This window comes from Argentina anserina, chromosome 6 (genome assembly GCF_933775445.1).
Source record: "Argentina anserina chromosome 6, drPotAnse1.1, whole genome shotgun sequence".
In the NCBI taxonomy this organism is placed as follows: Eukaryota; Viridiplantae; Streptophyta; class Magnoliopsida; order Rosales; family Rosaceae; genus Argentina; species Argentina anserina.
In genome coordinates, this window is record NC_065877.1 from 26,141,240 (window position 1) to 26,168,256 (window position 27,017).

The 27,017-nt window shown below is 38.4% G+C and overlaps 6 protein-coding genes and 1 non-coding gene across 10 annotated transcripts; 1 reads left to right on the forward strand and 6 right to left on the reverse strand.

Moving 5' to 3' along the window:
- Window positions 1-2,589: 2,589 nt before the first annotated feature.
- LOC126801301 (small nucleolar RNA snoR104) lies at window positions 2,590-2,708 on the reverse strand. Its single transcript, XR_007672796.1, has one exon. It is a non-coding gene; the product is annotated as a small nucleolar RNA snoR104 (small nucleolar RNA).
- A 3,795-nt stretch (window positions 2,709-6,503) lies between these two features.
- On the reverse strand, window positions 6,504-7,061 carry LOC126797167 (NDR1/HIN1-like protein 3). The gene has a single exon (XM_050523839.1). It carries the CDS (start codon window positions 7,059-7,061, stop codon window positions 6,504-6,506), a length of 558 nt encoding a protein of 185 aa, XP_050379796.1.
- Window positions 7,062-10,607: 3,546 nt separating this feature from the next.
- On the reverse strand, window positions 10,608-12,095 carry LOC126799143 (uncharacterized). Its single transcript, XM_050526270.1, has 2 exons — window positions 12,032-12,095; window positions 10,608-11,747 (listed from the first exon to the last, which is right to left on the reverse strand). Exons 1-2 carry the CDS (start codon window positions 12,038-12,040, stop codon window positions 11,100-11,102), a joined length of 657 nt encoding a protein of 218 aa, XP_050382227.1. The 5' UTR covers window positions 12,041-12,095; the 3' UTR covers window positions 10,608-11,099.
- A 1,076-nt stretch (window positions 12,096-13,171) lies between these two features.
- LOC126799144 (mediator of RNA polymerase II transcription subunit 9) lies at window positions 13,172-14,880 on the reverse strand. 2 transcript variants are annotated; one of them, XM_050526272.1, is made up of 6 exons: window positions 14,604-14,880; window positions 14,456-14,518; window positions 14,276-14,356; window positions 14,138-14,196; window positions 13,987-14,050; window positions 13,172-13,497 (listed from the first exon to the last, which is right to left on the reverse strand). In XM_050526272.1, the coding sequence occupies exons 1-5, from the start codon at window positions 14,844-14,846 to the stop codon at window positions 13,993-13,995; spliced, it is 504 nt and encodes a 167-aa protein (XP_050382229.1). In that variant the 5' UTR covers window positions 14,847-14,880; the 3' UTR covers window positions 13,172-13,497; window positions 13,987-13,992. The 2 variants fall into 2 exon arrangements, with proteins under 2 accessions (XP_050382229.1, XP_050382228.1); XM_050526271.1 differs by having other exon boundaries at window positions 13,172-13,507; window positions 13,985-14,050.
- A 112-nt stretch (window positions 14,881-14,992) lies between these two features.
- On the forward strand, window positions 14,993-19,474 carry LOC126799142 (putative pentatricopeptide repeat-containing protein At1g17630). Of its 3 annotated transcripts, none has more exons than XM_050526269.1 (3): window positions 14,993-15,115; window positions 15,465-17,752; window positions 18,081-18,830. In XM_050526269.1, exon 2 carries the CDS (start codon window positions 15,583-15,585, stop codon window positions 17,662-17,664), a length of 2,082 nt encoding a protein of 693 aa, XP_050382226.1. In that variant the 5' UTR covers window positions 14,993-15,115; window positions 15,465-15,582; the 3' UTR covers window positions 17,665-17,752; window positions 18,081-18,830. The 3 variants fall into 3 exon arrangements, with proteins under 3 accessions (XP_050382226.1, XP_050382225.1, XP_050382223.1); XM_050526268.1 differs by adding an exon at window positions 19,342-19,474 and having other exon boundaries at window positions 14,994-17,752; window positions 18,081-18,127; XM_050526266.1 differs by having other exon boundaries at window positions 14,994-17,752.
- Window positions 19,475-22,831: 3,357 nt separating this feature from the next.
- Window positions 22,832-23,158, reverse strand: LOC126797168 (uncharacterized). The gene has a single exon (XM_050523840.1). The coding sequence runs from the start codon at window positions 23,156-23,158 to the stop codon at window positions 22,832-22,834; it is 327 nt and encodes a 108-aa protein (XP_050379797.1).
- A 398-nt stretch (window positions 23,159-23,556) lies between these two features.
- On the reverse strand, window positions 23,557-26,316 carry LOC126797169 (uncharacterized). The gene is made up of 5 exons (XM_050523841.1): window positions 25,914-26,316; window positions 25,162-25,355; window positions 24,781-25,005; window positions 24,534-24,665; window positions 23,557-24,390 (listed from the first exon to the last, which is right to left on the reverse strand). The coding sequence occupies exons 1-5, from the start codon at window positions 26,314-26,316 to the stop codon at window positions 23,557-23,559; spliced, it is 1,788 nt and encodes a 595-aa protein (XP_050379798.1).
- Between the last annotated feature and the right edge of the window lie 701 nt (window positions 26,317-27,017).

Genomic DNA, 27,017 nt, shown 5'->3' on the forward strand with positions numbered 1-27,017 from the left:
TCTCTCACCCTTATAATTGTTCTCTCCTTGCTTGTGTTCTCACAGTCTCGATTGTGATTGTGATGACGCCTCTTTCGTTTTTTCTTACCAATGACAACCCCATTGGCTTAGGTTATGTTGCACTAAAATTGTGCATGGCGGTTGACACCCCCAACTACCCTAGGGTGATGTGGCAGCCTACATGCTTGCCAAGCAAGCATAATAACTTCCATGACACAGCCCACTAACTTCCCTACCTTGCAGGAGTAACTGTTGGTCCTATCTTCAAGCATGAGTAGCCACCTTGCATGAGTAACCTCCCACTAACATGGATAACTGCCCACTACTTGGTAACTTCCTTGCATGCTTGATAACCGCCCATTACATGCTTGGTAACTGCCCACTACTTGTGAACTGCCCAGTAATTGCCGTGTATGAGTCATACATGCCCATGCACGCCAAGTGTCGCAACCACTGTCGTCGACCTGCATGCACGCTGCGCGCGCGCATGATTGCTTGCTTACTGCATGTGCTTACCTACCACCGTACCCTTCCATGCGTGCTGCTGTCTTGCATCCACGCCTATGATCAATACTAGCGAGGCTAATCTCTAGCCGATAGGTCTGCCTGCTCCATGCTAGCGAGGCTAATATCCAGCCAACTGTCTGTCTAGTGCTTACCGAGGTCTGCTGGCGAGGCTAATATGTTTGCATCTGTCGAGGCTAATAACTCTGCATCCTTTGCATTGCTTGGCACCTGACTCCGTGCTTGTTAGGCTCCTGCTAATGAGGCTAATATTCAGCCAACCACTGTGCTAGCGAGGCTAATACCTCCGCTATTGATATGCCTTACTTCTTGCATGCGTGAGCCTATGCCCAGCCTATCAGGCTCTAAGGTTGTAACAGCTAGGCATAAGCCTATGCCAATACAGTGAAATACTTGATTACGTACGTGCATGGTGCAGTTGATGAATGTGATATTGTATCTGAGATGCCGAGATATCAATCAGTTAACGTCCACCTAGCATTACTTTAAATTATGATAATCACCTTCTCTTCCCTCCACTTCAACTATTTGAAACTAGAGTGCAAATTTGAAATTGTATCACCCATAATATTTTGTTTTGCAACTAAACCCCGTCTGTGTCCCCTTAATAATTCGTTGCTGACATGCTATAGCTACATATATATATATATATATATACTGTAAAATATCGTTAAATTAATACCTAATTAATTAATAACATCACTAAAAAATATTTTTGACGGTCCTGACTCGGGACTAACGTGTTAAATTAATAATTCGTTAAATTTATAAGATAATAGAAATTCGAGAATTCATATAGACCACATCAAATATATAAATTAATAATGACATAATTTATATAATAAATTTTACATTTATGAGGATTTCATTAAAAAAATCATCTATTTAATTATCATCAAATAAAATAATATAATATATTAAATAACATAATACTTTTAGACAATGTAATACATCAGAAAAAATATAATTTTTTGATAAGGTATCCGTAATAAATTAAAGAATATGGTGCATGAAAAAAAAAACTTTTTTTTCGAAAAAGTGAAAGATATATTTATTATACCTTGATAAATTAATAAGTTATTAATTAATTGATAAATTAATATATTATTAATTTACTTATATATTAATATCTCACTAAAATAATAAATTTCGTCAGTTCCGAACTCATTAATTTATACAAATTTTACTATATTTATGTGCGCGCATATCGATCATTAAATTTTCTGTGTTGATGTTTAATAATGATGGTTTTGGCTTCTTATAATGCACAACTTCCAAACATAAATCACCGTCTCCATCTCTGAAATATATTTTCCATAAAAGCATAAATCATTAAGATAAGCTAGTTAATTACCTACAGCATGTTAGTTTGCAAAAGGCAGGTGGGTCAATGGGTCATCCATTGGTGAAGAAGTGAAGAACTGGTTTCAGTGACTACAAAAAAAGTGAGCAACAGCCACTTGGTTTTCACGAAGTCTTTGCAAATCGTGGAACAAAACAGTAAAATATACTGTGGAAGAGGCGCCCCAACCTTAGATATAAACACTATGTCATATTTTGATACAAAACGTGGGTATGCAGAATATGATATTAGTTTCCCTTAGTTTTCCTCTGACATCAACACAAAATAAATGCTAGTTTTATTAATCCTCTGTTTTAAATGCTAGTTTCCCTTAGTTTTCCTCTAAAACCAAACCAAACTAAAACTCCTTTCCTCTCAAACTCTCTCTAGAACAGCCCAACCCCTTCCTCCTCTCCCCCCTCTTCGCCGGATCTAGATCTTTTGGATCTTTTCCTGTCCCAGTGGAGGCAGATATCCTAGTAGTTTAGCTACTATATCCCTAGCCCAATCCCAGATATCAGCATCTCTTATCTCATAAACTCATCTCTCCCCAAATTTTCGTTTGAAAGACTTCTTCTCCGATCAGTCTGGGTATTTATAGATGGATTCTCTAGATCGCTGCAAGGTTTGACTTCGGGTTCATTGTTTTGTTCTCTATTTGTGATTTCAAATCATTCAAATGACACTACAGATCTAATAAGTTGTTGAATATGTTTTGAGATTAATGTATCTGAGAATCTGAGACTTACAGTTATTACTTAAATACTGCAAGCAGGAAACAGTAAGAGGTTTTATGTAGGAAGATTGTATCAGTTAACATCCCAGCTTTTGGATGCTTCCCTTCTTTACTTCCATAAGTTTTGTTCTCTATTTGTTTGCATGCTGGTGATTTTGTCATTATGACCGAGTATTTTAAGGCTTTGGAATGGTATCTGGGTGTTGGCTAAGACATTGGAGCTAATGATCACATGGTAGTTGAAGCTAGAAGAGATGAATTTGTGAGAAAAAAAACTATTTATCTGTTTTTAGCTTAAGTTTCATTACAATCACATTGCAGATTTAATCATGTTTTAGATCCACACGGGGAATATTCATTAATTAAAGAAACAGAAGCATACGAATATATATTGAAGTATGTCTGCAATTAAAATAGACTTGCAAACATTTAATCCATGATGAGGTTTTGCTGTTTCTTTTCCAGTCAGATTGGGTACACCGTCCAGAAATAAAATACAGAATAAGAACACAAATATTTTACATGATTTCCTTTTCTTTCTTTTCCCTTTGCAGGTTCTACAGGAAGGATTCAAACTTTAGGAGCTTGATATGGAAGCATAAGAAAATTAACAACCATTAACAACAAGACTTATCATCTGCATACTGGAGAGTTTCAACATTTGATATAGCTAGTCCAAACCAATTTTTTCCACTAGCTGATCTTTACCATTTGACTTTCTCCAAAGGCTTAATTCAATTTCTGTTTTCTTTCCTTTTCTTTGCTTACAAATTAACTACACTTTGGTGATAAGTGAAAGCAACAAGTCTAAACTCCTTTGGCGATAGGTTAACTCGGAAGTCCACATTTGTGTGAGGTCAATATAAGCACTGTGATGCATCAAATACTCTTCATAGTTAATGTAGCAGATGTAATATGCCTTGGTGTTATATCACATCGACTACGTCACAGTCTTGTAATGTAAAATAGACATCCTGTTTACTGGCATGCATTGGTTATTTTCTTTTATCATCAATCAGAAAAGAGTGTTTGATTGAGAATCAAACTTGCATTAACCCTTATTAGAATCGGTTTATTTCTTTTAATCAATCAAGAAAACCCTGTGCATTTCTATAATGTGACTATAACTCTGTGTTTGATTTTACCTTCATGGCGACCCGGAGGTGATAGGGTTTATGGTGTCTTTGACAACCAGCTACCTGCTGCTTTGAGGAAACTTTTGGCATCTCTCTATGCAGAATGTAAGGAAAATAGTTTCAGAGGCTGATGGTTACCAGCCACACTTGATTGCCCCGGAGCAAGGTTGCCGCCTTCTTATGAAAAATAGGTGGGTATGAGTTACTTGTTTGTCGTAATATTTCAATTTTTGTTTTCCTTACTAACAATGTGTAAATGGTTCCATTTGGTTGACTGTTTGCAACGGAGGATAGACAACAAGATAGACAATATGCTAGCGGTGAGTTTTTTTTTAATGAAATGATCAGAATATCTTTTCACCGATCATGTGTAGCTCCTCAATTTTTGGTGTCCGTCATCTGATATATTCAATATGTGTGTGTTTAGAGTGTTTCAAACGAAAATAACTGTCTACAAATCAGTGATTTACATTTGAAGATTTCCACTTTTCAACAACACCTGTTTTATTAATCATGAATCTCAATATGGCGTTTAGGAGGTCTTCAAGAGCACATATAACTTCAAGTTCTAACTTTTGTTTACTAATCTGTTTTGCTATTTATTGATATGTATAAGTTATAGTAAATAACTATACAGTATAAGCATGCCAGTTGCACTTGTGCAAATTTCTAGTTTTAGTTGTGTTCAGAGAGCATGTATTATGATCGTTGTTTGGATATTAGGTCAAACAACCACTAACCACTACAGGCTGAATCTGATGGCAATATTGAAATGTGAACACAAGTTAGATATAAATCTATCATTGGTTAAAGGTGATTTGACATCTAGTTGACACAAGCTTATAGGAATTAGTAAAACTGTTTATTGATATAGTTATATTATGTCATATTGTAGATGATACTCAACACATTATAGAAATGTAACTCTATTTATGTTGTGTTGACTAATTATAATTTACTATTTTTTTGGTACTACAGAAACCAATCCCTATTGATTTGTACAAAGCATTGTGAGAAACTCAGCCTGCGTAATTTTGTCTGGTTCCTCAATACAGGTGTTTCTTTGTGCAATTTGCCATTCTCTCCATTTGAATGTTCTTTTTTCTTTTTGCAATAGTTGACTTGTTTTGGCTATGTTATCAGTCTTATAGTCCTCAATACGTACTTTGTATATCCTTTTTATTTCTTTCAGGGTCTTCTTGACATTGCTGTTGGTGTGGACTCAGCACATCATTTAAAGTTTGTGTAAGGATGATATTGTTATAATTAAAGTGTATCTTATCTAGGACATTGGTGCATTTGATAATATTCGTACATAAATGCACATACATAGACACATATACTAATGGTTCGACATGGGTGTCTGTGTATCTATGTATATTTCAAAGCCACAACAAGAAGGTCCATGCATGTTGTATAACCATCCTTCTGTGGTATTAACTTGTCTGATTCTATCAATGTAGGTAAATTACTATGTTCAGTCTCAAAATACAATGCAGTCTTTTAATTCTCAAAATACTTTGTGTATTATGAAATTAATATTCTTGTGTTTCATGGATACTACAGGCACTGTGATTCAAGCGTCTGACGATCTGAAATTGGGGTTCCAGTAGAGATTATCCCAAGGATGTATCATTATTAGATTTCAATTTAGTTTAAACCACAGACAATTATAGTATCCTAGGTTTTGTATAATCAGTATTTGTTTTGTGTTGGATGGTATTCATACTGGCAATAAAAGTCATGATTTTTTTTTGAATCTATTTGATTAGTGTCACGAAAGTTCTGTTAATTGTGGATTTGTATTTGATTAAAATATTCTAATATCTCTCACGAAACATAAAAAAGGTGAGGATGTTATTCAACTGAATAAGTTCTCTACTGACAGGTCCCACATGAGGTCCACTTGTTAAAATCCCACGAATGTCATGCAAAATGTGATATTTTAGGCTTTAGCCACGGCAGTAAAGCCGATGAAACCAAAAATTATCGCTGCACAGTCGCTATTAGCAATGCGCACGGATATTTGTGGGTAGTAGGGTCAATACCCACGAAACAATAACGTGGCCCTCACTCAGATTTTTTGTAGTGTGAGTGGATTGAAGACTTCGGTGATAGAGATTATTAGAGATTGAAGGGAGAAATCGGCGTAACATGTTAGGGTTGGCTGCCGGGCTTTACTATTACGTTCGTGAACTCACAAAGTTATAGCAGGTTCAATTGGTAAACTTATATTTTCTTTATTAATATATAACTCAATGATATATGGCGAATCTTCTATTTCATGTATGAGTAGTTAGTTTGTTAAAGTATGTCGCATATATGCACCCAAAGTTTCAAGAAAGCATGCAAGGAACTTGAAGTCTGCCCTTGCTTTATTGATTGAACATGTAAGGACTCATGAAGAATTATAATTAATTAGTCGCATCTTTTTTTTTTTCGATACAATTAGTCGCATCTTCAAGTCAAGTATTAATAAGTGAAATTGAACAAAAAGTGCTATTGATCGAGCTTTATTAATTGTTAAGAGAATTTGATCAGAAGATTTAGTTGGTATAAAGTATAATATCCCTTGAGTAAACATAAGCGTAAGCCAAATTGAAAACATTCTGACAAAAAGGGAAATTAACTTTGAATTTATTTCTCAAAAAACATTCTATTTCCGACCACAAGAAGAAAAAGAAAAAGGAAATACTTAAATATTAGAATACTACGAGCTCGACTATTCGAGGACAAGTGACTTGGGCTACTCGATCATTGAATTTCAGTTTTTCTGCACTGAACATTGTGTAACCCTGAAACTACCACTTGTAGATGTAGAATTAAACCTCAAAGGAACCTTGAGCAAACACAACGTGTGTGGCTTGTAAGAGAATTTTAGGATTTGAAGAACGACCGCCACATTAATAGTGTAAGCACCTGCAACAGTCTCCGACTGAAATTGAGAGAGAACATCTTCTGAGAACTTCACAATCTGCTGGCCTTGAAAATTTAGTGAAAGTACATTTGTGTCCTTGGCGCCTTGCTTAAAGGGGCTTGAAGTAAAAGTTTCTAAAGGAAATCTCTCATCTATGTATCTTGCAGTGGTTTCGATGTGCTTATAGTTAATCGGCTTGGTTATGCTAGGGTTTTTGAAAGCAATGTTAAGTGCAAGATTATAGTAGAGAGTGTTGTTGTTGAGATAGAACTGGGTAAGAGAACCATTGATGACTGTGATTCTAGGCTTGTTGGGAGGGACCGTTGTCCAACTAACTAGTCCGCCTATGACTACGATGACTGCGCACACAATGCCTATGATGGTGACAGTTTTCTTCACAGACATGGCTGAAGCAAAGAAGAAGTAAATAGCTGAATATACTCAAGATAGGCTCGATCAACGTACACAAGGTATGCTATGAATGTACTATTTATAAGGTGGTAGTTTAGGTGATTCTGATCCAAGAACGGTAAGAAGAATCTTAAAAGGTACGATGGAAATCTAAGATATTGGCACCTTTACGAAGACAAAGAACTAAAACATGAAACAATGATTGAACAATATGGGAAGTAGATATAGAGGTACATATATGTAGATTCTCAATAGGAATACGTGAAACAGTCAACATTGAGCAATATAGGGAAGTAGATCGATATAGAGAAGAAAACAAGGATTGAACAATATGGGAAGTAGATATAGAGGTATATATACATGTAGATTCTCAATAGTACGTAAGACGTGAAACAATCAACATCGAACAATATAGGGAAGTAGATATAGAGAAGAATCAACATAGATTCATGACAGTCAAACTCAATAGACTTGCTTAATTCATATCTACCGGAATATTGTTACTCTAGATTTTATTTGAGAGTCGATACTCAACACTAAATGCTTTCATAGTTTCCCCGATTCAAGATTGGACGTTTAACTTCCAGTGCTTTTATTTTTTATTTTTTTATTTAAAAAAAAAAAAGAGATGTGGAGGTATCAAGAATTCTGCAGGCAGTGCAACTGCTTGTTGTGCCAAGAAGCCAGAGCTGCTGCGACTTCTCGCCAGCAAGGCGCCAAACCGAGCCGCCCTTCATGGCCTTAAGCGGACTGCCACTCACAAAATCAGAAACGTAGGCTAGCTTTGCATGGTTCTCGATTGCATCATATCAAAGATAACGCAGCTTCGAATGTTCGATATCCCTCGTCTTTGATAGTCCTGAGGTCTGTCGGTGTTTTCCAGGAGGAAGAAGTATACGAGGAGATAAAGAAAGCTAGACAGGAGAAAGAAGAGAAGAGGAAAGAGGTGGAGAAGACTTTAGACTCCCGACTCAATTGCCCTGATAGAATCTACCCTCCTACTTAATTTTCCATCATAATAGTTCGAACTGTATGAATCTAAATTTGTAATATACTGATGCTTCTATATGTGATTGTCTGTATGCTTAAAGACTTCTAAGTTTTTCTTGGATGCAATGCTGCCATACAACTACAGAGACGGGCTCAGTTCATATAACCCAAAAAACAATATTCATGTATGGTTGCTTCATAGTTTAACATTGGTCACAAAAATAAGCCATTTACTATTTGAGAAAAAGGTGCTATAGTTGGCAGTCGAATATAGCATATTAGAGCATCCGCACCCATAAATTGCATTTGCTCAAGCAAATGGTAGGGCCAGAAGCAAATTTTGCTTCAAGCAAATCGATTTCATATTTTGCTCAAGCAAATCGATTTTTTCACACACCCATTTACAATTTGTTTGAGCAATTCAATTTTGTCTTGTTGTGTAATAATTAATTTTTTTTATCAGATATATTTACAACCAATAATAATGTGCCACGTGTCATTATCGACTCGATATTATTCAAAATTTCCGATAAGATTTTCGACTAATAGATAATTGACACGTGTCACTACCACGTGTCATTGTCGCTAAAATAATTGGAGCAGATTTCCGATAAGATTTTCGACTAGTAGAGAATTGACACGTGTCACTGTCAGCAAAATAATTGGACCAAATTTCTGATAAGATTTTCGACCAATTTGCTATAAAAACGTCTAATATCACTCATTATAACTCATCCTTCAATCTAAACACTTAGCAACATTTCCTTGTTCATCACTCTGATGAATCCTTTCAGCTTTCACAATTTTTTCAGGCGGAGACAACGTCAACAAGAAGAGGATGACGATATGGAGCAATCATTCGTGAATCAGGTGGTCATGGCGGAAGCACAACACGATGATGAATCAACACGACCAAGCGGTTCACGTCGCGGTAAAAAACCGAATAAGCCACGTCAAAGGCTATCTAGGGGACACAATCTCATGGAAGATTACTTCATCGAACGTCCAATTTTCGACGCTCAAGACTTTCGTCGGAGGTACAGGATGAGCAGAGACCGATTCAACATTATCATGACGGACCTCTGCAACCACGACATGTCTTGGCATCAAAGAGAAGACGCCACTGGTTTGCTAGGGCTACTTCCCCAACAAAAGATGACCGGGGCTCTACGAATGCTAGCGTACGGGTCAGCCGCAGATCAGTGTACTGAAATTACAAGGATGGGGGAATCGACTACCCTGAAATGTATGAAGGAGTTTTGCAGCCAAGTTGTTCATCTCTATGGTCCAAGATACCTCCGCAGTCCAACACCGGCAGACCTCACGCGACTATTAGCTAAAGCAGAACGCCGAGGTTTTCCAGGTATGATTGGAAGCATCGACTGCATGCATTGGGAGTGGAAGAACTGCCCAACCGCCTATCAAGGGGCATACTCTGGCCGAAAGGGTCGCCCAACGGTTATCCTAGAGGCAGTGGCCTCGTATGATACGTGGATATGGCACAGTTTTTTTGGCTGTCCTGGAGCTAAAAATGACATTAATGTGCTCCACCTATCGAATGTGTTCTCAGAGATCCTTGCCGGAAGAGGCCCAACTGTCGTCTTCGAAGTCCACGGACAGAGGTACACCACAGCTTATTATCTGGCTGACGGAATATATCCAAGGTACTCTACATTTGTCAAAACAATGTCCAATCCCCAGACGCCGCAAGATAAGCTCTTCGCAAAGAAACAAGAGGCATACCGGAAAGATGTGGAGAGGGCATTTGGCATCTTGCAATCTCGATGGGCAATTATACGTCATAGTTGTACATTGCACCACAAATCGGTAATGACTACCATCATGTTAGCTTGCATTATATTGCATAACATGATTGTTGAGGAAGAGTATGTGGATGATGAGGATGATGATGAGGAAGAAGAAGAAGACTTGCAAAACCCATCGAGGGCTTTCCGGGTTTATGATGGGCCGGTGAATGCACAAGGGAATCGAGTTCTTTTTGAGCCAATCAGTAGAGATGGAGCTAATATACAACGGTTTCACGACCGTGTTGCCGATCTCGAATCCGCTTACATCCATCGAGAGCTCCAGAAAGACTTGGTGAAACACATTTGGAGAGTAGAAACCGGTGAAATACTTTAAATATGTTTTATTGTGTGTTTTCATGATGTTTGTGTTTAATTATTAAGCTTGTGTTTAATTTCAGTATGTGTTTTAATTTAATGTGCCCGTTTGGGGGAGCTTATAAGCTCCTTAGCTTATAAGATGAGGAGAATACCCGTTTGGTAAAAGCATAAAGAACTTACTTATCTTAAAACGGAGAAAAATCAACTTAGATGTAAAAAAAATAAAGTATACTGGGGTTAGTAAAATTTTTACTAAAGTTTACTAGAGGTAGTAAACTTCTACTGGGGGTATTAAACTTGAAAAAGAGTATTTCTAAAGGCCATAACACACCTTAAAACGGAGAAAAATCAACTTAGATGCAAAAAATAAAGTTTACTAGGGTTAGTAAAATTTTTACTAAAGTTTACTAGAGGTAGTAAACTTCTACTGGGGGTATTAAACTTGAAAAAGAGTATTTCTAAAGGCCATAACACACCTTAAAACGGAGAAAAATCAACTTAGATGCAAAAAATAAAGTTTACTGGGGTTAGTAAAATTTTTACTAAAGTTTACTAGAGGTAGTAAACTTCTACTGGGGGTATTAAACTTGAAAAAGAGTATTTCTAAAGGCCATAACACACCTTAAAACGGAGAAAAATCAACTTAGATGCAAAAAATAAAGTTTACTGGGGTTAGTAAAATTTTTACTAAAGTTTACTAGAGGTAGTAAACTTCTACTGGGGGTATTAAACTTGAAAAACAGTATTTCTAAAGGCCATAACACACCTTAAAACGGAGAAAAATCAACTTAGATGCACCCAATGTGTATTTCAATTTCAACTTAATAAATAAATTGCATTTTATTTCTCGAAAAATTTAAATTACATAAAATGACGAGCCAAGCCCAGATTTATTCTTAGTACAATACTATAACTACTATGGAAAAAGCACGCGATTTGGGTGATAACAATCCGAATATGTTTCATCGGTAGGTTGATCTTGACTAGCTTCTCCTTCATTAAGGATTGCTAGTTTCCTCTTGGTAAAATACCTTTTCGAGATTGGGGTCATAGCCTCCAAATCCATTGTCATGATCCTTGTGTCATTCTCTTGTTTCTTCAATCGTAACTCTTCTTCCGCCCTTGCTTCTTTTCGCTTTTGAATGTCTATGTACTCCGCATAATAATTAAGCTCACTTTCATTATGGGCTAGCCTCTTGGTATGCCATGATGCTTGGTCACTTGCAATGGTATGCAAAACCTCCACCCGTTGCTCAATAGGAGTCTTACCATGTTTCTTTTGGCGCCTAGCTTCCTTTGCCGCCTTGGTTCCCATTGGTCTAGGTGGACTCGATGGAGTTGCCGTGTTGCTTTGAGGTGTCTCATTCAATTGGTCGTCATCCAAATTGATGGTTGGAGATGATTCAGTTGCGGAAGGAGTACCGTGGTAACTACTTGCATATGGAGATGGAGTAGTAGGTAGCACCGCAACGAAAGATGGATGATCTTTAACCACTTCCCAACATTCAAAGTGTGTAAACTTTTTCTTCTTGGCATTATAGTAACATGATTGAGCTTGTCGTTCCTGATGTAAAAAATTTATATTAGGTATTTATTTGATTACATAATTTAAATAAATTAGATAAAACAAATAATGTAACCAATTAGATATATTAAAACAAATAATGTAAACAATGCTACATATTTAAACAAATTAAATAAAATAAATAATGTAAATAAAATTAGATATATTCAAATAATTAAATATGTAAACAATGCTATATATTTAAACAAATTAGATATAAATTACATAATTTAATTCATATAATCAAATAAAAATTTTGATATATGATAACACAATGTACTTACTTCGTCCATTAGCGAAGTGCCGCTAGCTATACGTTGTCGTGATGCCGCCAAACATTCGCCCCATTTTTGCAATAGTAGCTTGAACTTGTTGTAGTGAGAAGCGAGCGCGATTCGGGTCCTTGGCTCCTTCGGAGGTTTCTCACCCGGTGCTAGCACCCAATTTTGCATATAATCGCCATGAATTGTCTCCCACAATTTGTCCCTCTTTTGTTTGTTACCGTCATATTCATCAATGCTATGACGGACAAAAGAAATGCACATTTGTAAATCTTCGGAAGGAAGCCAATGGGTGCCCATTGTTTGAGAAAAAAATGCTAAACGAAAAGAGAGAGGAGATACGAAAAGAGAGAGGAGATGGAGGAAGATGTGAAATTTGTTGTGCACAAATTGGTGTGAGTTCATAACAAATTGAAGTAGTATTTATAGGCAATTTTTTGGGAGAATTTTGAAATTTTGGGGATTTTTTTACAATTTTTTGGGTTTATTTCCGTTATGATCAAATAGTAGCCGTTGCCAATTAATTCTGACCGTTGGATCGAAATTTCAGATTCAAAATGGAAGGCCCAGATCAATTGGACCGTTGGCCAATCTGCTTGACACGTGGCAGCCATTCATTGGCTCGATTTTTTTTTTGGCGCGTGCGTTGCACGCGCCTAACATAAAAAAAATTCGCCCGCGCCTGACGTCACCCACGGGCGGTGGGCTCCGCCAGGCGATCGAGCAAACGCCGGAGCAAAATTTGCTCGAGCGATCGGACGAGCACCGCGGCTGGGTTGACTGGGCGAGCAGCTCGCCTCCTCCTGCTCGCCGGTGCGAGCCTCCCCTTCTCCTGCTCGAGCTCCTCCGGCTGGTCCCTCCTCCTGCTCGAGCACGCCGGCAAAATTGCTCGCCGCTGCGGATGCTCTTACAGACCTGTAAAAAATGTAGAGTATCTTCAATATCAAATAAGGCTAATTCTAGGCATCAGAAGTTAGGTCTCAATCAAATCCAAATGCGTACATGTTCTGAATTCTGAAATGCTTACTTAAGTATCATTGTCTTAGGGGGTTAGGACTCTAGCTTTGGTTCATCTTACAAGATACAGTTCATGTGCTGTTCTAACCTTGCTTCAAACAAAATCAGAGAACAAAGCTAATAATATAGTACTGATAAGCCAGCTAATTTCCATTCATTCATAGAAACAGATACAGAGAAAATACGTATATTTAAAAGTAACCAAATTGTAGTCAAGGGCTTGAATTTCATTACACCTAGCATTTAAGCCCATCATATTCCATTTGATAGTTCAGATATAAAAGGAGCAGAGGAAATTGCAACTATTTTTGAACTAAACCAGATGGATTGAGAGTCAATCAGCACCCATATACAACAACTTGACAAAGCTTTAATGTACCAATTGATAGAATTTGGGGTACTTTTCCAGCAAACCCTCATAATTTCGCTTGTGCATAGCTCAAACAGTCAAACTGCAACAGAACCGGATGACAAAGATCAAAAGCAATAGTGAGAAACTGTTTCAATCTACCTTAAAAATTATTCACACTACATATATCATTTGTTCTTTCAAATCAGTTTTTAGTCAATACATGTAGGGTATGTTAAAATATAAGCAATTAGCCGTTTAAGCTATGAACCGCTTAAGCAAACACTTGAGCACAAGCTATGAGCACAATAAACAAACACTTGCAAAAGCTATGATCCGCTTAAGCACTTAAGGCAAGTCTGATGTGAAGTGTATATCGGTAGACTAATGAGCAACAAGACAAAACTTTGACCATGAAATGCAAGAAATTGGTCAGCACTACCCCAAAAGTCATACTTCAACTACTAGTATGCAACTCTGCAAGTGATAAGAGCAATTCAAATGCAAATACATCACGCAGTCAAGTGCTCACAACATAAAACTTATGAGCTCTACAAGGAAACAACAGGCATGAGAGAGGTGTGTGCATTACAATTTGCTATGGCTGAGACTTGAGGAGGTCAACAACAGAGTTTCTATACTTGGTATTCAGCTCCCTGCACATAAAAATTCAATTCAGCGCAAAATCACAAACATCATCTCGTTCAATCAGCAAGTTACATTGCTAGTTTGCTACACTATACCTCCGCTGGTTCAACAACTGCTCACTCTCTTCGAGCTTCTTCTTCTGTCCCTCCACTGTCTACATTAATCAAAACTCACAATAAGACTAACTACCAAAACCATCACACAAAAGCAATGTCTGAAAAGTAATCAATTACCATAGCCTTGGTAGCAATGGATCCGGATATGGAGTTCAACAGCTGCTGACACTTCTCGAAATGGCTGTTCAAATCACTAATCTACCAAAAATCCACCACACACATTTCAAATTCCCAACCCCCAAAATCCTCCACAAAAATCTCACAACTCCAAAAACAAAACAAAACTATAAATCATACCAACGCATCAGACTGCTGATCCCTGGTCCCATTCTCGATCGAATCCGACAACTTCTCCACCAGCTGCATTCAGAGTCCAACATTCAGCGACAACTGATAAACACAAGTAGTTCTAACTCAAGGGTTTGTTTGACTATTTTTTGCTTACGTGGAAGAGATGGAAGTGGGAGGCGAGAGACTGATGCTGCGGCTGTTGCTGTTGCTGTTGCTGCTGCTGTTGTTGGAGAAGGAGACGCTGTTGTTGCTGTTGGTGTTGGAACTGGTGTTGGTGTTGTTGGAGGTAGAGATGGTCCTGACTGGAGGGAGTAGATGGGTTACTCTGGGTCGCCACGCTGGGGATCATATTCCAGCTCCCGCTTCCTCCTCCTCCGCCTGAGTATTGGTGCTCCATTCTTTTATCGCCGCCCTGTAATTCGGTGTCCAATTTGAAGCAGCAGCTCTCTATTCAACGACATGTCGTATTTTGAGTAATCGGGGCCCCGATAAATACGCTGCGTGTTTTTTTGGTTTCAAGTTTTAACCCAAAATCCAACCAGGGAGACTGAGAGAGATGACCACTGCTGTACCTGGGTTCTAATTCTTGAGATTTGAGAAGGCTTAATAGTTGGGAGGTTGTTAGCTTCATTAAGGACTGGAGTAGCTTCCTTTTCTGGTTTACAGGTTTTCATTCTAACTCTTGAGATTATGAGTGAATGTTTTGCATGTATATGAATGTGGTATTGGTGTTTGGGATTTTGGTGATTGAGTATGAGTTTTTAGTGATTGAGTTATATGATTGGAGTGAAGATATGATTTGGGTATATGTGATTTGATTGCTTTATGCATAGAGTTGTTTGTTTTTTTATCAGTATTTGTAGCTCCTGATTAGGACTTGATTTCACATTCCATTTGGTTAATGCATGCCTGACTTGTTTGAATGTGTCTGTAATATGCAGTGTTTGATCTTTTTTTTTTCGGCATGAAACATTCTGTAATGTCCTTTTAATTATTGAATCGACTTGGTTCTCAGGATTTAGTTACAATGCAACCAGTACTGATTATAAATGACAGGTTGAAGCTGGTGAGTTTATAGCCTACAAGTTCCTTTAGTAGCTTTTAATTTGAGAGACTGTAGAGTCTATGCTGGGATGAATACTTTTCGTCATATTCACCCGGGTCAGATCATATCGTCCCCATCCGTTACTACCCACATTGTCAATTTCTTTGATCACCTTCTCCAGCAATGCACTCTTCCTAGACACTGTAAACAAGTTCACTCCCAAATTTTGACCATGGGCACATGTCATTCGGCATTCTTGACTGCCCGGCTCATTAATGTTTATGCACGTCTTGGGCTTGCCATTGATGCCCAGAAAGTTTTTGAGACTACCAAGTTTCAAGATACATCGAACATGCTATTGTGGAATGCAGTTCTTAGAGCTAATGTATCTCATGGGTTTTATGAAAAGTCACTCAAACTATATGATAAGATGCGAAAACTTGGAGTTTGGGCTGATGGATTTACTCTTCCCCTGGTTATTAAAGCCTGTGCATTTATGGGTAGGTTTAGGCTATGCAAGAATGTGCATAGTCATGTTGTACAAATGGGCTTTCAGAATCATCTCCATGTTGTCAATGAATTGATTGGAATGTATGGGAAGCTTGGTAGAATGGACTGTGCCCACCAACTGTTTGATCAAATGAGCGTGAGAAGCTATGTTTCTTGGAATACTTTAGTTTCTAGTTATGCCTCTAACTATGATTGTGATGGTGCGTCTGAGATTTTTAATAGGATGAAGTTAGATGGGTTGGAGCCAAACCCTGTGACCTGGACATCATTATTGTCAAGCCATTCTCGTTGTGGTCGCAATGAGAAGACCATGGAGTTGTTTGGTATGATGAGGGTTAGTGGAATAGAGACAACTGCTGAAGCAGTTGCTGTGGTGTTATCTGTATGTGCTGATGTAGCTGTGGTTGATAAGGGTAAGAAACTTCATGGATATGTTGTAAGAGGTGGTTTCGAAGAGTACTTATTCGTAAAAAATGCACTAATATGCATGTATGGAAGATGTGGAGATGTAGAAAGTTCATACAAGTTATTTTCGGTGATGGAAAGCAAAAATCTTGTGACTTGGAATGCTTTGATCACTTCATATGTTGAAACTGGTTTGTGTGATGAGGCTTTTTCAATATTTTCCGAGCTAGATGCTCATCCAGTTATGACCCCAAATATCATAAGTTGGAGTGCTGTTATTCAAGGATTTTCATCCAAGGGACACGGGGAGAAGTCTCTGAAACTCTTTCGGCAGATGCAGCAAGCAGGAGTACTGCCCAATTGTGTCACTATATCCAGTACATTATCTGTTTGTGCAGAATTAGCAGCAATTAATCTTGGCAGGGAAATTCATGGTCATGTGGTAAGGGCATTGATAGATAGCAACATTTTGGTTGGAAATAGTTTGATTAATATGTACACAAAATGTGGTAATTTTATGGAAGGGCATAGAGTATTTGAGAATCTCGACAGTAAGGACTTGATATCGTGGAACACAATGATTTCCAGCTATGGGATGCATGGACTCGGTGAGAATGCACTAAGAATTTTTCATACGATGGTCAAAATGGGATTCAAACCAAACAACATAACATTCATCGCTGTTCTTTCTGCTTGTAGTCATGCTGGGCTAGTTACTGAGGGTCGCCACCTTTTTGATCAAATGTTGGGAGTTTATGGTGTTAAACCCCAAATGGAGCACTATGCTTGCATGGTTGACCTTCTTGGCCGTGCTGGGTTATTGCAAGAAGCAAGCAACATTGTGAAAAACATGCCAATGAAACCTAATTCTTGTGTCTGGAGCGCTATTCTCAACTCTTGTAGGACGCACAAAAATACAGATATTGCAGAAGAAACTGTCACCCACATATTCAATACGAACTCGGAAATGGCTGGGAGCTACATGTTGATGTCAAATATTTATGCTGCTAGCGGGAGATGGGAAGACTCAGCCAAAGTGAGGATCTCAGCCAAGGCAAAGGGTTTGAAGAAAATCCGGGGGCAGAGCTGTATTCAGGTTGAGAATAAGATTTTTGTGTTCTCAGCAGGGAATATCATGCAAGCAGGCTTGGAGTCAATTCATGATATTCTTTATGACTTGGCACTTCAAATGGAATGTGAGGGCTATGTATCTGAGAAGGGAGTCATTCAAGAGAAGATTGACAAACTGGATTGATGGTTGAATGACTGGGTAGACATGATCAAGCCATCGCTTCAGTTACCCTAGAAGATTCAATATGATGAATTGGACTGCGTTGAATCAGGTCATGTTATCTTATATCCGAACATTTACATATACTTGTGGGTTGCTTGATATATGTAGTTCATGACTGGACACTTGTCTGGTAAAACGTAGTTCACATCTGGTGTCTTTTTTCTTTTATGTAAACCATGACCAGATGCATATTCATGATTCGCTTTTTACTGTTTAAATATTCACGAGAGTTGAATAGCAGTTTTAAATACTTATTCACACTTCAGTTTTCCACGTTCGAGCCTTGTAATCATTTTCATTCAATATTACTAAATGGCTTGAAGGTTGATGATGTGTTCTGACTTGATTTTCTTTGTGTAATTCTTTTCTGCTCACAGATTGGAATGGGACAAAACTATTGGAACATGCCTTATTTTCGAAGAAGGTAAAATCTTGTTTCTATGTTTGAACTTATCTAAGCAGTTTAATAGTAATTCTGTAGATAAGAAGGACTAGGAGTCCCTCAGATTTTATTCCAAAAGCAAGATCAGAAAGATCAAGAAAAACAAAAACAAAAAGGTGGACGAGGAGTCCACATAGATTAAATGACAGCTACAAGATAAGCTATAGTTTCCTACATATCTCAGAAACAAAAGTCCAAGGAGACGCTCAAAACCCAACTTCCCAAAGCAATCCCATCTCTTCTCGTACCGCTATAAACAATCAAGGATTTGGGTTTCATTTGGGAGGCAATGGGCTATCGGTCAACAGTTTTTCTGTGACATGAAATGCTTCAAATGCTAATAAAAGTCCATTGTCAACAAGAGGTTGCAGCATAGACAAATCAGTTATGGCTTCTGACTGTTTTCTTTGGTATCATGGTTTAGTTTGACTTACTGTCATATGAGGTCATTAGATCATCAGTTTACCTGGGTAATGAACTTTTTGTCTACCAGTTGTTACTTTCATGGCTAATCCCTGTACTTCTGTAGGATCTTAGGGACTGAAGCATGCATGGAAATGCATTGATCTAAAAAATATAGGTTCTACCACAATCTGTAACAAAATAATGTCTAGAACAAATGGTCTTACAATTGCTTGAGGCGATGATGGCCAAAGACTAATTCTAACCTGCTTTATAGGGTTTAAATGTAACCATTTCCACAAATTGCCAAACCTCTTAGTGATTCAATTTTATTTTGTTCAGAAAAGAAAGAAGGGAAACAAAAGCCTTACAACTTTGTGTCTACTGTTTCGTATTTAATTATTTTCGTATTTTCCTGCATTAGTTAATTTTGGCTGGGGTTATCATTGTTGCTATAAAAGAAGTTCCATTAGCAGGTGCTTGTTCTGTAATTTCTGAAGAAACAGGACCTTCAGAGGCAAGCCTTTTTGTCGGCAAATGCATAGTAGATCAAGACCAAGTAATTTCACTTGGCTGTGCTTATAGGAGATTAAAATTTAGATTGGCACCAGATTGTGACTCACAATGCTGCATCTGTGGAGGCTGGAAAATAATTTGTTTGCAGGCATATAAGTATGGTTCTGTAGTGTTTGGCTGATTGGTCCAAAAGTACAGTCCATATATGTATCTTGTTTGTGCAAACTTGTTTTGTTACAGGCTTACAGTATTCTAAGCTAAGTTTCTTCTGGTTTCAGGGTTTGCTTCAATCTATCTCAAGGACCTGAGAGGCTTAAAGCTGGTTAGAATTCTAATCCATTTAGTAGGTCGGCAAACGATGAGGTCCTCCTCATTTTGTAAATGTTTCCCGCAAGGTTTGTTGTCAATATGTTCCGTCACATATATGTGTTTGATTTATTGTATTTGATTTATCGCATCACTCTATGTATATACTATTTTTTATTGGGCAAATTATAAAAATGTACCATCTCCCAACTTATATTATAAAAATATCACTAATGAATTAATTATAAAGATGTCATCACATTTAAGTAGAAATTAGAAAAATGTCAAAAAATAAAAAAAAAGTCACTTTAAAATATTTTTTAAACTGTTTTCCATTTTTCTCTTCTTCTTTTTTCCTTCTTTTTTTCTAATTTCGGTCATCATTTTCCCGTCCGGCGATAGATTTTGACGAAATTAGTACCTTTAGAAAGATCTTGCTCTCCTCTTTAATTTGATATACTACCCACTCCGAATCGACCAACCGTATAAGGCACAACAACCATCGCAAAGGGTTGCTGCCATCGATGACGGTGCTCCAAGCAATTCCGACGAAACCAAAGCTCAAGGTACCCTAATTCTAGATTTTCTCTTCATTCTGAGCATATTTATACTAATCTCATTTAAATTTTAACAAAATTTCGCATATTTTCACATTTCCTCTCGATATGTCATACATACTGTCACAGACTATGTCACACTACCTCTTACACTAACTGTCACACCAACTGTCACAATTGCTATCACACCCACTGTCACAGAAGTTATTACATTATTTATTTACACTAACTGTCACACCCATTGTCACAACCTATGTCACACTACCTGTCACAACCACTATCACACTACCTATTACTCTAACTGTCACACACATTGCCCCTGTCACAACCCTTGTAACACTACCTATAACACTACCTGTCACAACCAATGTCACACACATTGCCCCTGTCACAACCCTTGTAACACTACCTATAACACTACCTGTCACAACCAATGTCACACACATTGCCCCTGTCACAACCCATGTAACACTACTTGTCACAACCTCTGTTACAACTTTTATCACATTACCTATCACACTACATATTATACCCGATGTCACAATACCTGTCACAACCCCTATCACACTACTTTTCAAAACTGTTGTTACACTACCTGCTGTCACACTACTTGTCACAACTCCTATCACACTACTTATTACAACCGATGTCACACTACATGTCACAACCCCTATCACACTACCTGTCACATTATCTATCACACCCACTGTCACACTATTTGTCACAACCCCTATCACACTATCTGTCACACCCGCTATCACACTACCTGTCACACTCACTGTCACACCCGCTCTCACAACCCATGTCACACTCATATTGTGAGAAGAAGAAGAAGAAGAAGAAGAAGAAGACTAGAAATAACGAACCTTTATTTATTGGTATGTGATCTTGGACTTCTCAAATCAACTAATACGATCCAAATATCAACACTCATGTTGTCGTACATAACACCAGTAGTCACACACCTATCACACTACTTGTCACACTTCCTGTTACAGCACATTGTCTGTCACACTGCCTATCACACTACATATCACACTACATGTCATACTACCTATCACACTATCTATCACACTACCTGTCACAACACAAAATTAGTGTGGCCGGTAAAGTGACGGGTAATGTGATAGATAGTTTAACGGGTAAACTAATTGTCACACTACTAGCCACACTAACATTGTTCTGCGACTGGTGATGTGATTCTTGCTGACAAAAATATAAGAATTCTAAGCGGTCTCGAAAAGCTTCAGCTACGGTGAGGGGTTTGAGACCAGCTGCGAGGGCCGGTGATGGTACTAGATGTCAAGGTGATGAAGGGGTTAGAATTTAGATTTCTCATGGGCACCTAGAAAACTAATGTGGACACCCACCCCTTAATCATCTTCTCCCTTACCAAAATCTGGTTTTTTTTCGGTGAGCTGCATCTGCAGCAACACCATTTCTTTCTCCAACGAGCTGGATCTGTAGCAACACAAGTCGTCTCGTCCCAGCGTCGTCGCCTCTGTCTCCAAATCGTCACCCTCGTCACTGCCTTCAGATCTTTTTATCGTTATGAAATTTTGATGTTACAGTAGCCAACTCGCCGTCATCGCCGCCACCTCCATTTCGTCGTCGTCTCTTCAAGTTAAGCATGGTCCTCGCCCTTGACACCACTCCACCACCGCCTTTGTCGTCTCAAAACTCAGTAGGCTTCTCGCGTCCAGCGTCCTCACTGACATCGTCGGCGTCTCGGCCTCAAAGCGAACCTAAGACCAAGCTTGCATCCTCGGGATCTCTCTCTCCATCCTCGATGAGCACGCCAGAATTGATCTCGCCATTGATGACGCCGATGAGGTCAACCTCAATCTAGACTTAATCAAAGGCCGCGGGTCGGAGATGAAGCTGGTGACCGACTTTTGTGGCGAACAAAAAAGGCAGTGGCACTCTTTGTAATTTTGGCAAAAAATAGGGGTAACGCTATAAGTAATTTAGAAAACTAATTTTTTTTTCTAATATTAAAATCTTACTTGATTTTTTTCTAATTTCACGTAGCAAATATGACTTTTTTATAAGAACCCCTTTTTTATTTTGCTGGTTCTTAAGCATCCTTTTTTTTAGCTAATACATTTTTTTTATTGAAATCAACTAACAAATGAGGGGAGACAAAAGAACCTGACCTCCTATGTCTGATAAATTCCAACAAAGAGGATAAACAAAAGCTCAATCCCGCATGTGTACACCCACCCATGCAAAACCATAGATATAAAAACCCTTAGCAAATAGCAAACCCTCAGCCAAGAAACCCTTAATTAAAGGACGAGATGAAGCTGGTAGCATTGGCAGACAGTTGTGAGATACCAGGAATAGATAAAATATGCATATTGTGATGCTTCTTGTAAGGATGAAAAGAATGCAAAGCAGACTCTCTGAACAATTCCAAAAGATGACGTTGGGCTTCCAACACATTAAAAATCTTACATTCGAAACGCACCAGATTCCTAGTTATCCAAATAAACCAAATTAGATTACAGGAGACTAGAAACCAAAGTCGACGTTTAGGTTTTGGGAACGCTGAAACACCAACATCATTAAACACTTCATCAAGGGTACCTCAAGGCGAGAATGAATGAGAAAATAGAAGGCAAACTTATTTCCATAAAGCCAAAATTTCAGAACAATGCAAAAGAAGATGTGTACCCGATTCCACATGACTTCCACAAAAGGAGCAATGAGATGGAAGTGAAAAACCTTACCATTGTAAAACATCATCAGTTAGTAAACGCCCACGAAGAGCCTTCCAAATAACAAGAGTTTTGCGGGGTTAAATTGCTTTACTCCAGATCACTTTATCCCAATCTTTATGCTCACCATGATTTGAGAAGAAAACAAAAGTTTATTTTGCTGTCAGAATTCTTGAAGAGTGCGGTCATAAAAGAGAGTCAGATGTGTCTGCATCAGGCAGTGCAATGCGCTCAATTTTTTCTGCTGCTTGAGGGATTGAAGAAATAAAATATGCTGGAAGAACCCAATGAGAATCAACAATAACATCATTCACCTTAACATGAAGTTGAATAGAGCTACTTACTCCAACACTAGTAGCAAGAGGCTCACCCAACCAATTGTCTTGCCAAAAAGATATCCTCTTACCATCACCAACACTCAACCAGACTGAAGATCTCTTGTAAGACTTTATAGGTTGGAAATCATCGTTCAAAAAACGAGTTCTAAGCAAAATAGAGGCCGGATAGAGCATCTCCCAACATTTCTTTATTAGAAGAGCACGATTAGCCTCAAATCGATCATGTAATCTCAAGCCTCATTCCTCTTTGGGTTTACAACAATGACGCCAAGCAACAAGAGACATGCCTATTTTCAAAGGGTCTCCAATCCAAAAAAAATTCTTGATCCAAGATTGAAGGTCATGAAGTAAACCAGCCGGCCACTCATAAATCTGAAAACTATAAACTAAAATGTCTTGAATCACTGACTGGATAAGTTCTATCCTCCCCGCTTGCGACAAAAGAGAACATTTCCAAGAGGACAATTTGCATCTTACTCTATCTGCAATGACATGAAAATACACCCTCTTAGGACGTCCCTGGAAAATCGAAACCACAAGGTATGTGAATGGAATAGACCCATGCTTACACCCTAAATTTTCCGGATAACAAAGCGTCTACGGTGAGCATATTTTGCAAAGAACACAAGCGATTTAGATTTATTGACTCTTTGTCCTGAATTCAAGCCATATTCCTCCATAAACTTAATTAGATTCTTCAAAGATCTCTTGGTACCCCGCATAAAAACTATAATGTCATCTGCAAATAGAACATGCGAGGGTGGAGTAATACCAAGATGAGATGATAGTAAATCAATAAGTCCATCCTCAGCCAACTTAGTGAGACCTCTACTTAAAATCTCTTCCGCAAGACAAAAGAGAATATGTGACAAATGATCTCCTTGACGAACACCACGAGAACAAGGAAAAAACCATTCCATCTCACCATTAACTAAAATTGATAAGTGTGCAGACCCCAAAATTGCTTTAATCAAGTCACAAAAATGATCTGAAAAACCAAAAGCCTTCAAAACCCGAAGTAAGAAACCCCAATCAAGCGTGTCAAATGCCTTTTGCACATCAAACTTAATTGCATTGTTACCGCCCTTACAATTACAATCCAGGAGGTTAATGCATTCTGAAGTCAATATAATGGGGTCTATAATAGTGCGGCCTCTAAGAAAAGCACTTTGGTTGGGTGAAATAATCCGAGTAGCAATACTTCCCAAACTGTCAGCTAAAATCTTTGTGATAAGCTTGAAAATAAAATTCGATATAGCAATAGGACGCAACTGCGTTACAGTGCCTGCTCCAGGGACTTTAGGAATCAAGATAATTAAATTGGAATTGAAGTGGGGGAGAATGTATCCAGTATTGAAAAAACTATGAACAGCTTGGACTACCTCTACACCAACAAGTGACCAACACTTCATAAAAAAATTCCACTAAAACCATCTGGACCATGAGAACTATTATGATCCTTGGAACACATAGTCTGAAATATTTTCTCAGATGTGGGAATGGCTGTTAACATAACATTATCCTCAGTAGTCACGAGATTAGGAATTACCTGAGAAACTAGACCAGTGTCTCTTACAAAAGAATATGTTGTGAAGAGGCCATTGAAACAATTTACCACATGATCACTAATCTCTTTTAGGTCATCAATAATGCTGTTTCCATCTCTCATAATTGATAATGACTGTTTAAGATGTCAGACTTTAACCATTGCATGGAAGAAAGAAGAGTTTCAGTCACCTTCAGTAAGCCATTTTATCCTTGATTTATCACTCTTGAAGCAAAAGAGCCTCATGAACTTGAGTACTGGCAACACTCTTCCTGGAAAGCAAGTCATCAGAAGGACCCAAGCTAGCAATTTCCCGCTGAATTATATGCAAATCATCAAATGACTTCTCTACCATTACGTTTACATCCCCAAACTCAACTTTATTCCAAACACGAATCTGATGTTTAAGAGTCCGCAGCTTAGAAGCCAAAACAAATATTGAATTACCATAAAAATGAGAACTCTGCCAAACCTCCTTCACCAAAGAAAGAAAACTTGGATGATCTAGCCACATGCGATGGAACCGAAATGGTGGTCTTTGGGTAAGTATAAGCTTTGAAAATGACACTAAAAGAGGACAATGATCTGAGGAAAAACGAGGAAAAGTAGTTCACTCCAAATTGCGCCAAACATCCATCCAAGAGAAATTACTAAGACACTGATCAAGTCTCATTTCAACACTTGCACCAACACCCCTTCTATTCATCCAGGTATAAGGCAATCCTTTAGTAGGAAGATGAACCAACTCATAATTAGTTGACATGTATTGAAAGTCTGAACATGAAACGGCATTGGGAAGAATTCCACCTCGTTTTTCATGAGCACCTAGGACACAATTAAAGTCACCCAACACTATTTAGGGTCCCTGAACAAAGGCATTTTTAACATGAAGTAGATCATCCCAAAGCCGGCGACGCTCTGTTACCGTAGTTCTTGCATAAACCCAAGTCAAAATACAATTAACATTGTCCAAAGTGCAAGAAATTGTGAGCTGTTGGTCTGTAGCTAGTAACACAGTAGGTTGAATAGCTTGATCACATAAGAGCCAGATATTTAGAGGTTGGTCCCCCCTGTCATTCACATCTGCTAGAAACATCTTTAAAGAATGCCAAAAAGAAGATTTAAGTGAACTTAAATTAATAAAAGGTTCAGAAATACCAATAATAGCAGGTTTGTATTTGCGAACCATCATACTCAAGACTCAACGAGTGGGGGCGTTGCCCATACCCCGAGCATTCCAAAAAATGATCTTCATAGGTTAAGGCGTGAGGTGGGAACCCTGTTACGGGCAGGGTAATGGTCCAAAGCTTGTTCTTATAGTAAATTCTCACACTTTTTTTTTTTACTTCTTTTGCTGGGATCTAGAAAGAATAACAGTCATACCATCCTCCAGTTCTCGAACCACAGTTGCATTGTCCTCTGTCCTCGTTGAGGGGGTGGGGAATGAACCCTCAACATCATCTAAAGCCTCATTAGTAACCACCATTGAGTTCTCTTCATCAAGGGTCTGAGCATTTGGCCCCTGGAACACGTAGTCTTCCAATTGCTCAATTAATTCATTAGCAGCCCCCACAATAGCCTCCTGAGCTAGAATGACAAACTGATTTTCACTAGAAGTAAGAGTACATGGCCTTGGAACCAAAGCTCTATCATCCGGAGTACTAACTCTCCTATTGTCTTTAATAGTTCTCCTTTCATCAATGTCTCTCCCACTGTCTTCAATAGTTATCCCTTTATCAATGTCTCTCGACTCAAAATTCATCTCTTGATCAACTTGTGCTATCATTGTACATGTTTCTGTACGTGATGGAACCGTACCATTAATTTTAGTTGGACTAACTGATGGTTGAGTCTCTATACTTTGATCATTTGAAACCTTCTCTTTTACTATGTATTCTTGTCGGACATTCGGTTTCGAAATCGGCTTCTCAGAATGACGAGACTTTGGATCACCTTATAATTGTCTAAAACGATCGGCCATATGCCCAGCCATACCACAATGAGTGCACATATTCTCATAAACAATCTCAATAGGAAAACAATGTGCCTCATGCTCGACCATGAGTGAAGATGGCAGTTCGCTTGCAAGATCAACATCTACTAGCACACGAGCATAGTAACCGAACTCACGCTCCTTGGTAGCTTTGTCCAACTACAAGGGCGTACCCACTCCACGAGCAATCTCCATGAGATTTCGAGGATGTCAATAATCTTGGCTCAAACAATATATCCTGACCCAAAGTTGGGCATGTGTTTGTGGAAGGACATCCCCAGGGACAAAGTCAGGTTTCCATTGCGACAATCGAAATAAACCATCGGGCAGAGTGCATGTACGACCCCCCCCCCCCCCCCCAAACTCTGCGTAAATCGTCCTTAGTGCCGAAGTGAATATCAAAGTAGCCCTTCCCGAGTGGAACTAAACTCCATGGCACTGATGGCTTCCATAAATCGGCAAGTAAACCCTTGAGAACATATGTTTTCATTGGG

Coding starts and splice junctions, on each gene's coding strand:
- LOC126797167 (XM_050523839.1), bottom strand. CDS start 7,061: ATGTCTGTGAAGAAAACTGTCACCATCATAGGCATTGTGTGCGCAGTC.
- LOC126799144 (XM_050526272.1), bottom strand. CDS start 14,846: ATGGAGCACCAATACTCAGGCGGAGGAGGAGGAAGCGGGAGCTGGAAT. Junction 14,357..14,455: donor ATCAGCAGTCTGATGCGTTG/GTATGATTTATA, acceptor GATTTTTGGTAG/ATTAGTGATTTGAACAGCCA. Junction 14,051..14,137: donor CAGTTGTTGAACCAGCGGAG/GTATAGTGTAGC, acceptor TTTTATGTGCAG/GGAGCTGAATACCAAGTATA.
- LOC126799142 (XM_050526269.1), top strand. CDS start 15,583: ATGAATACTTTTCGTCATATTCACCCGGGTCAGATCATATCGTCCCCA.
- LOC126797168 (XM_050523840.1), bottom strand. CDS start 23,158: ATGCTCTATCCGGCCTCTATTTTGCTTAGAACTCGTTTTTTGAACGAT.
- LOC126797169 (XM_050523841.1), bottom strand. CDS start 26,316: ATGATAGCACAAGTTGATCAAGAGATGAATTTTGAGTCGAGAGACATT. Junction 24,666..24,780: donor AGAGTGTTGCCAGTACTCAA/GTTCATGAGGCT, acceptor CATCTTAAACAG/TCATTATCAATTATGAGAGA. Junction 24,391..24,533: donor ACACTGGTCTAGTTTCTCAG/GTAATTCCTAAT, acceptor TTTTTTATGAAG/TGTTGGTCACTTGTTGGTGT.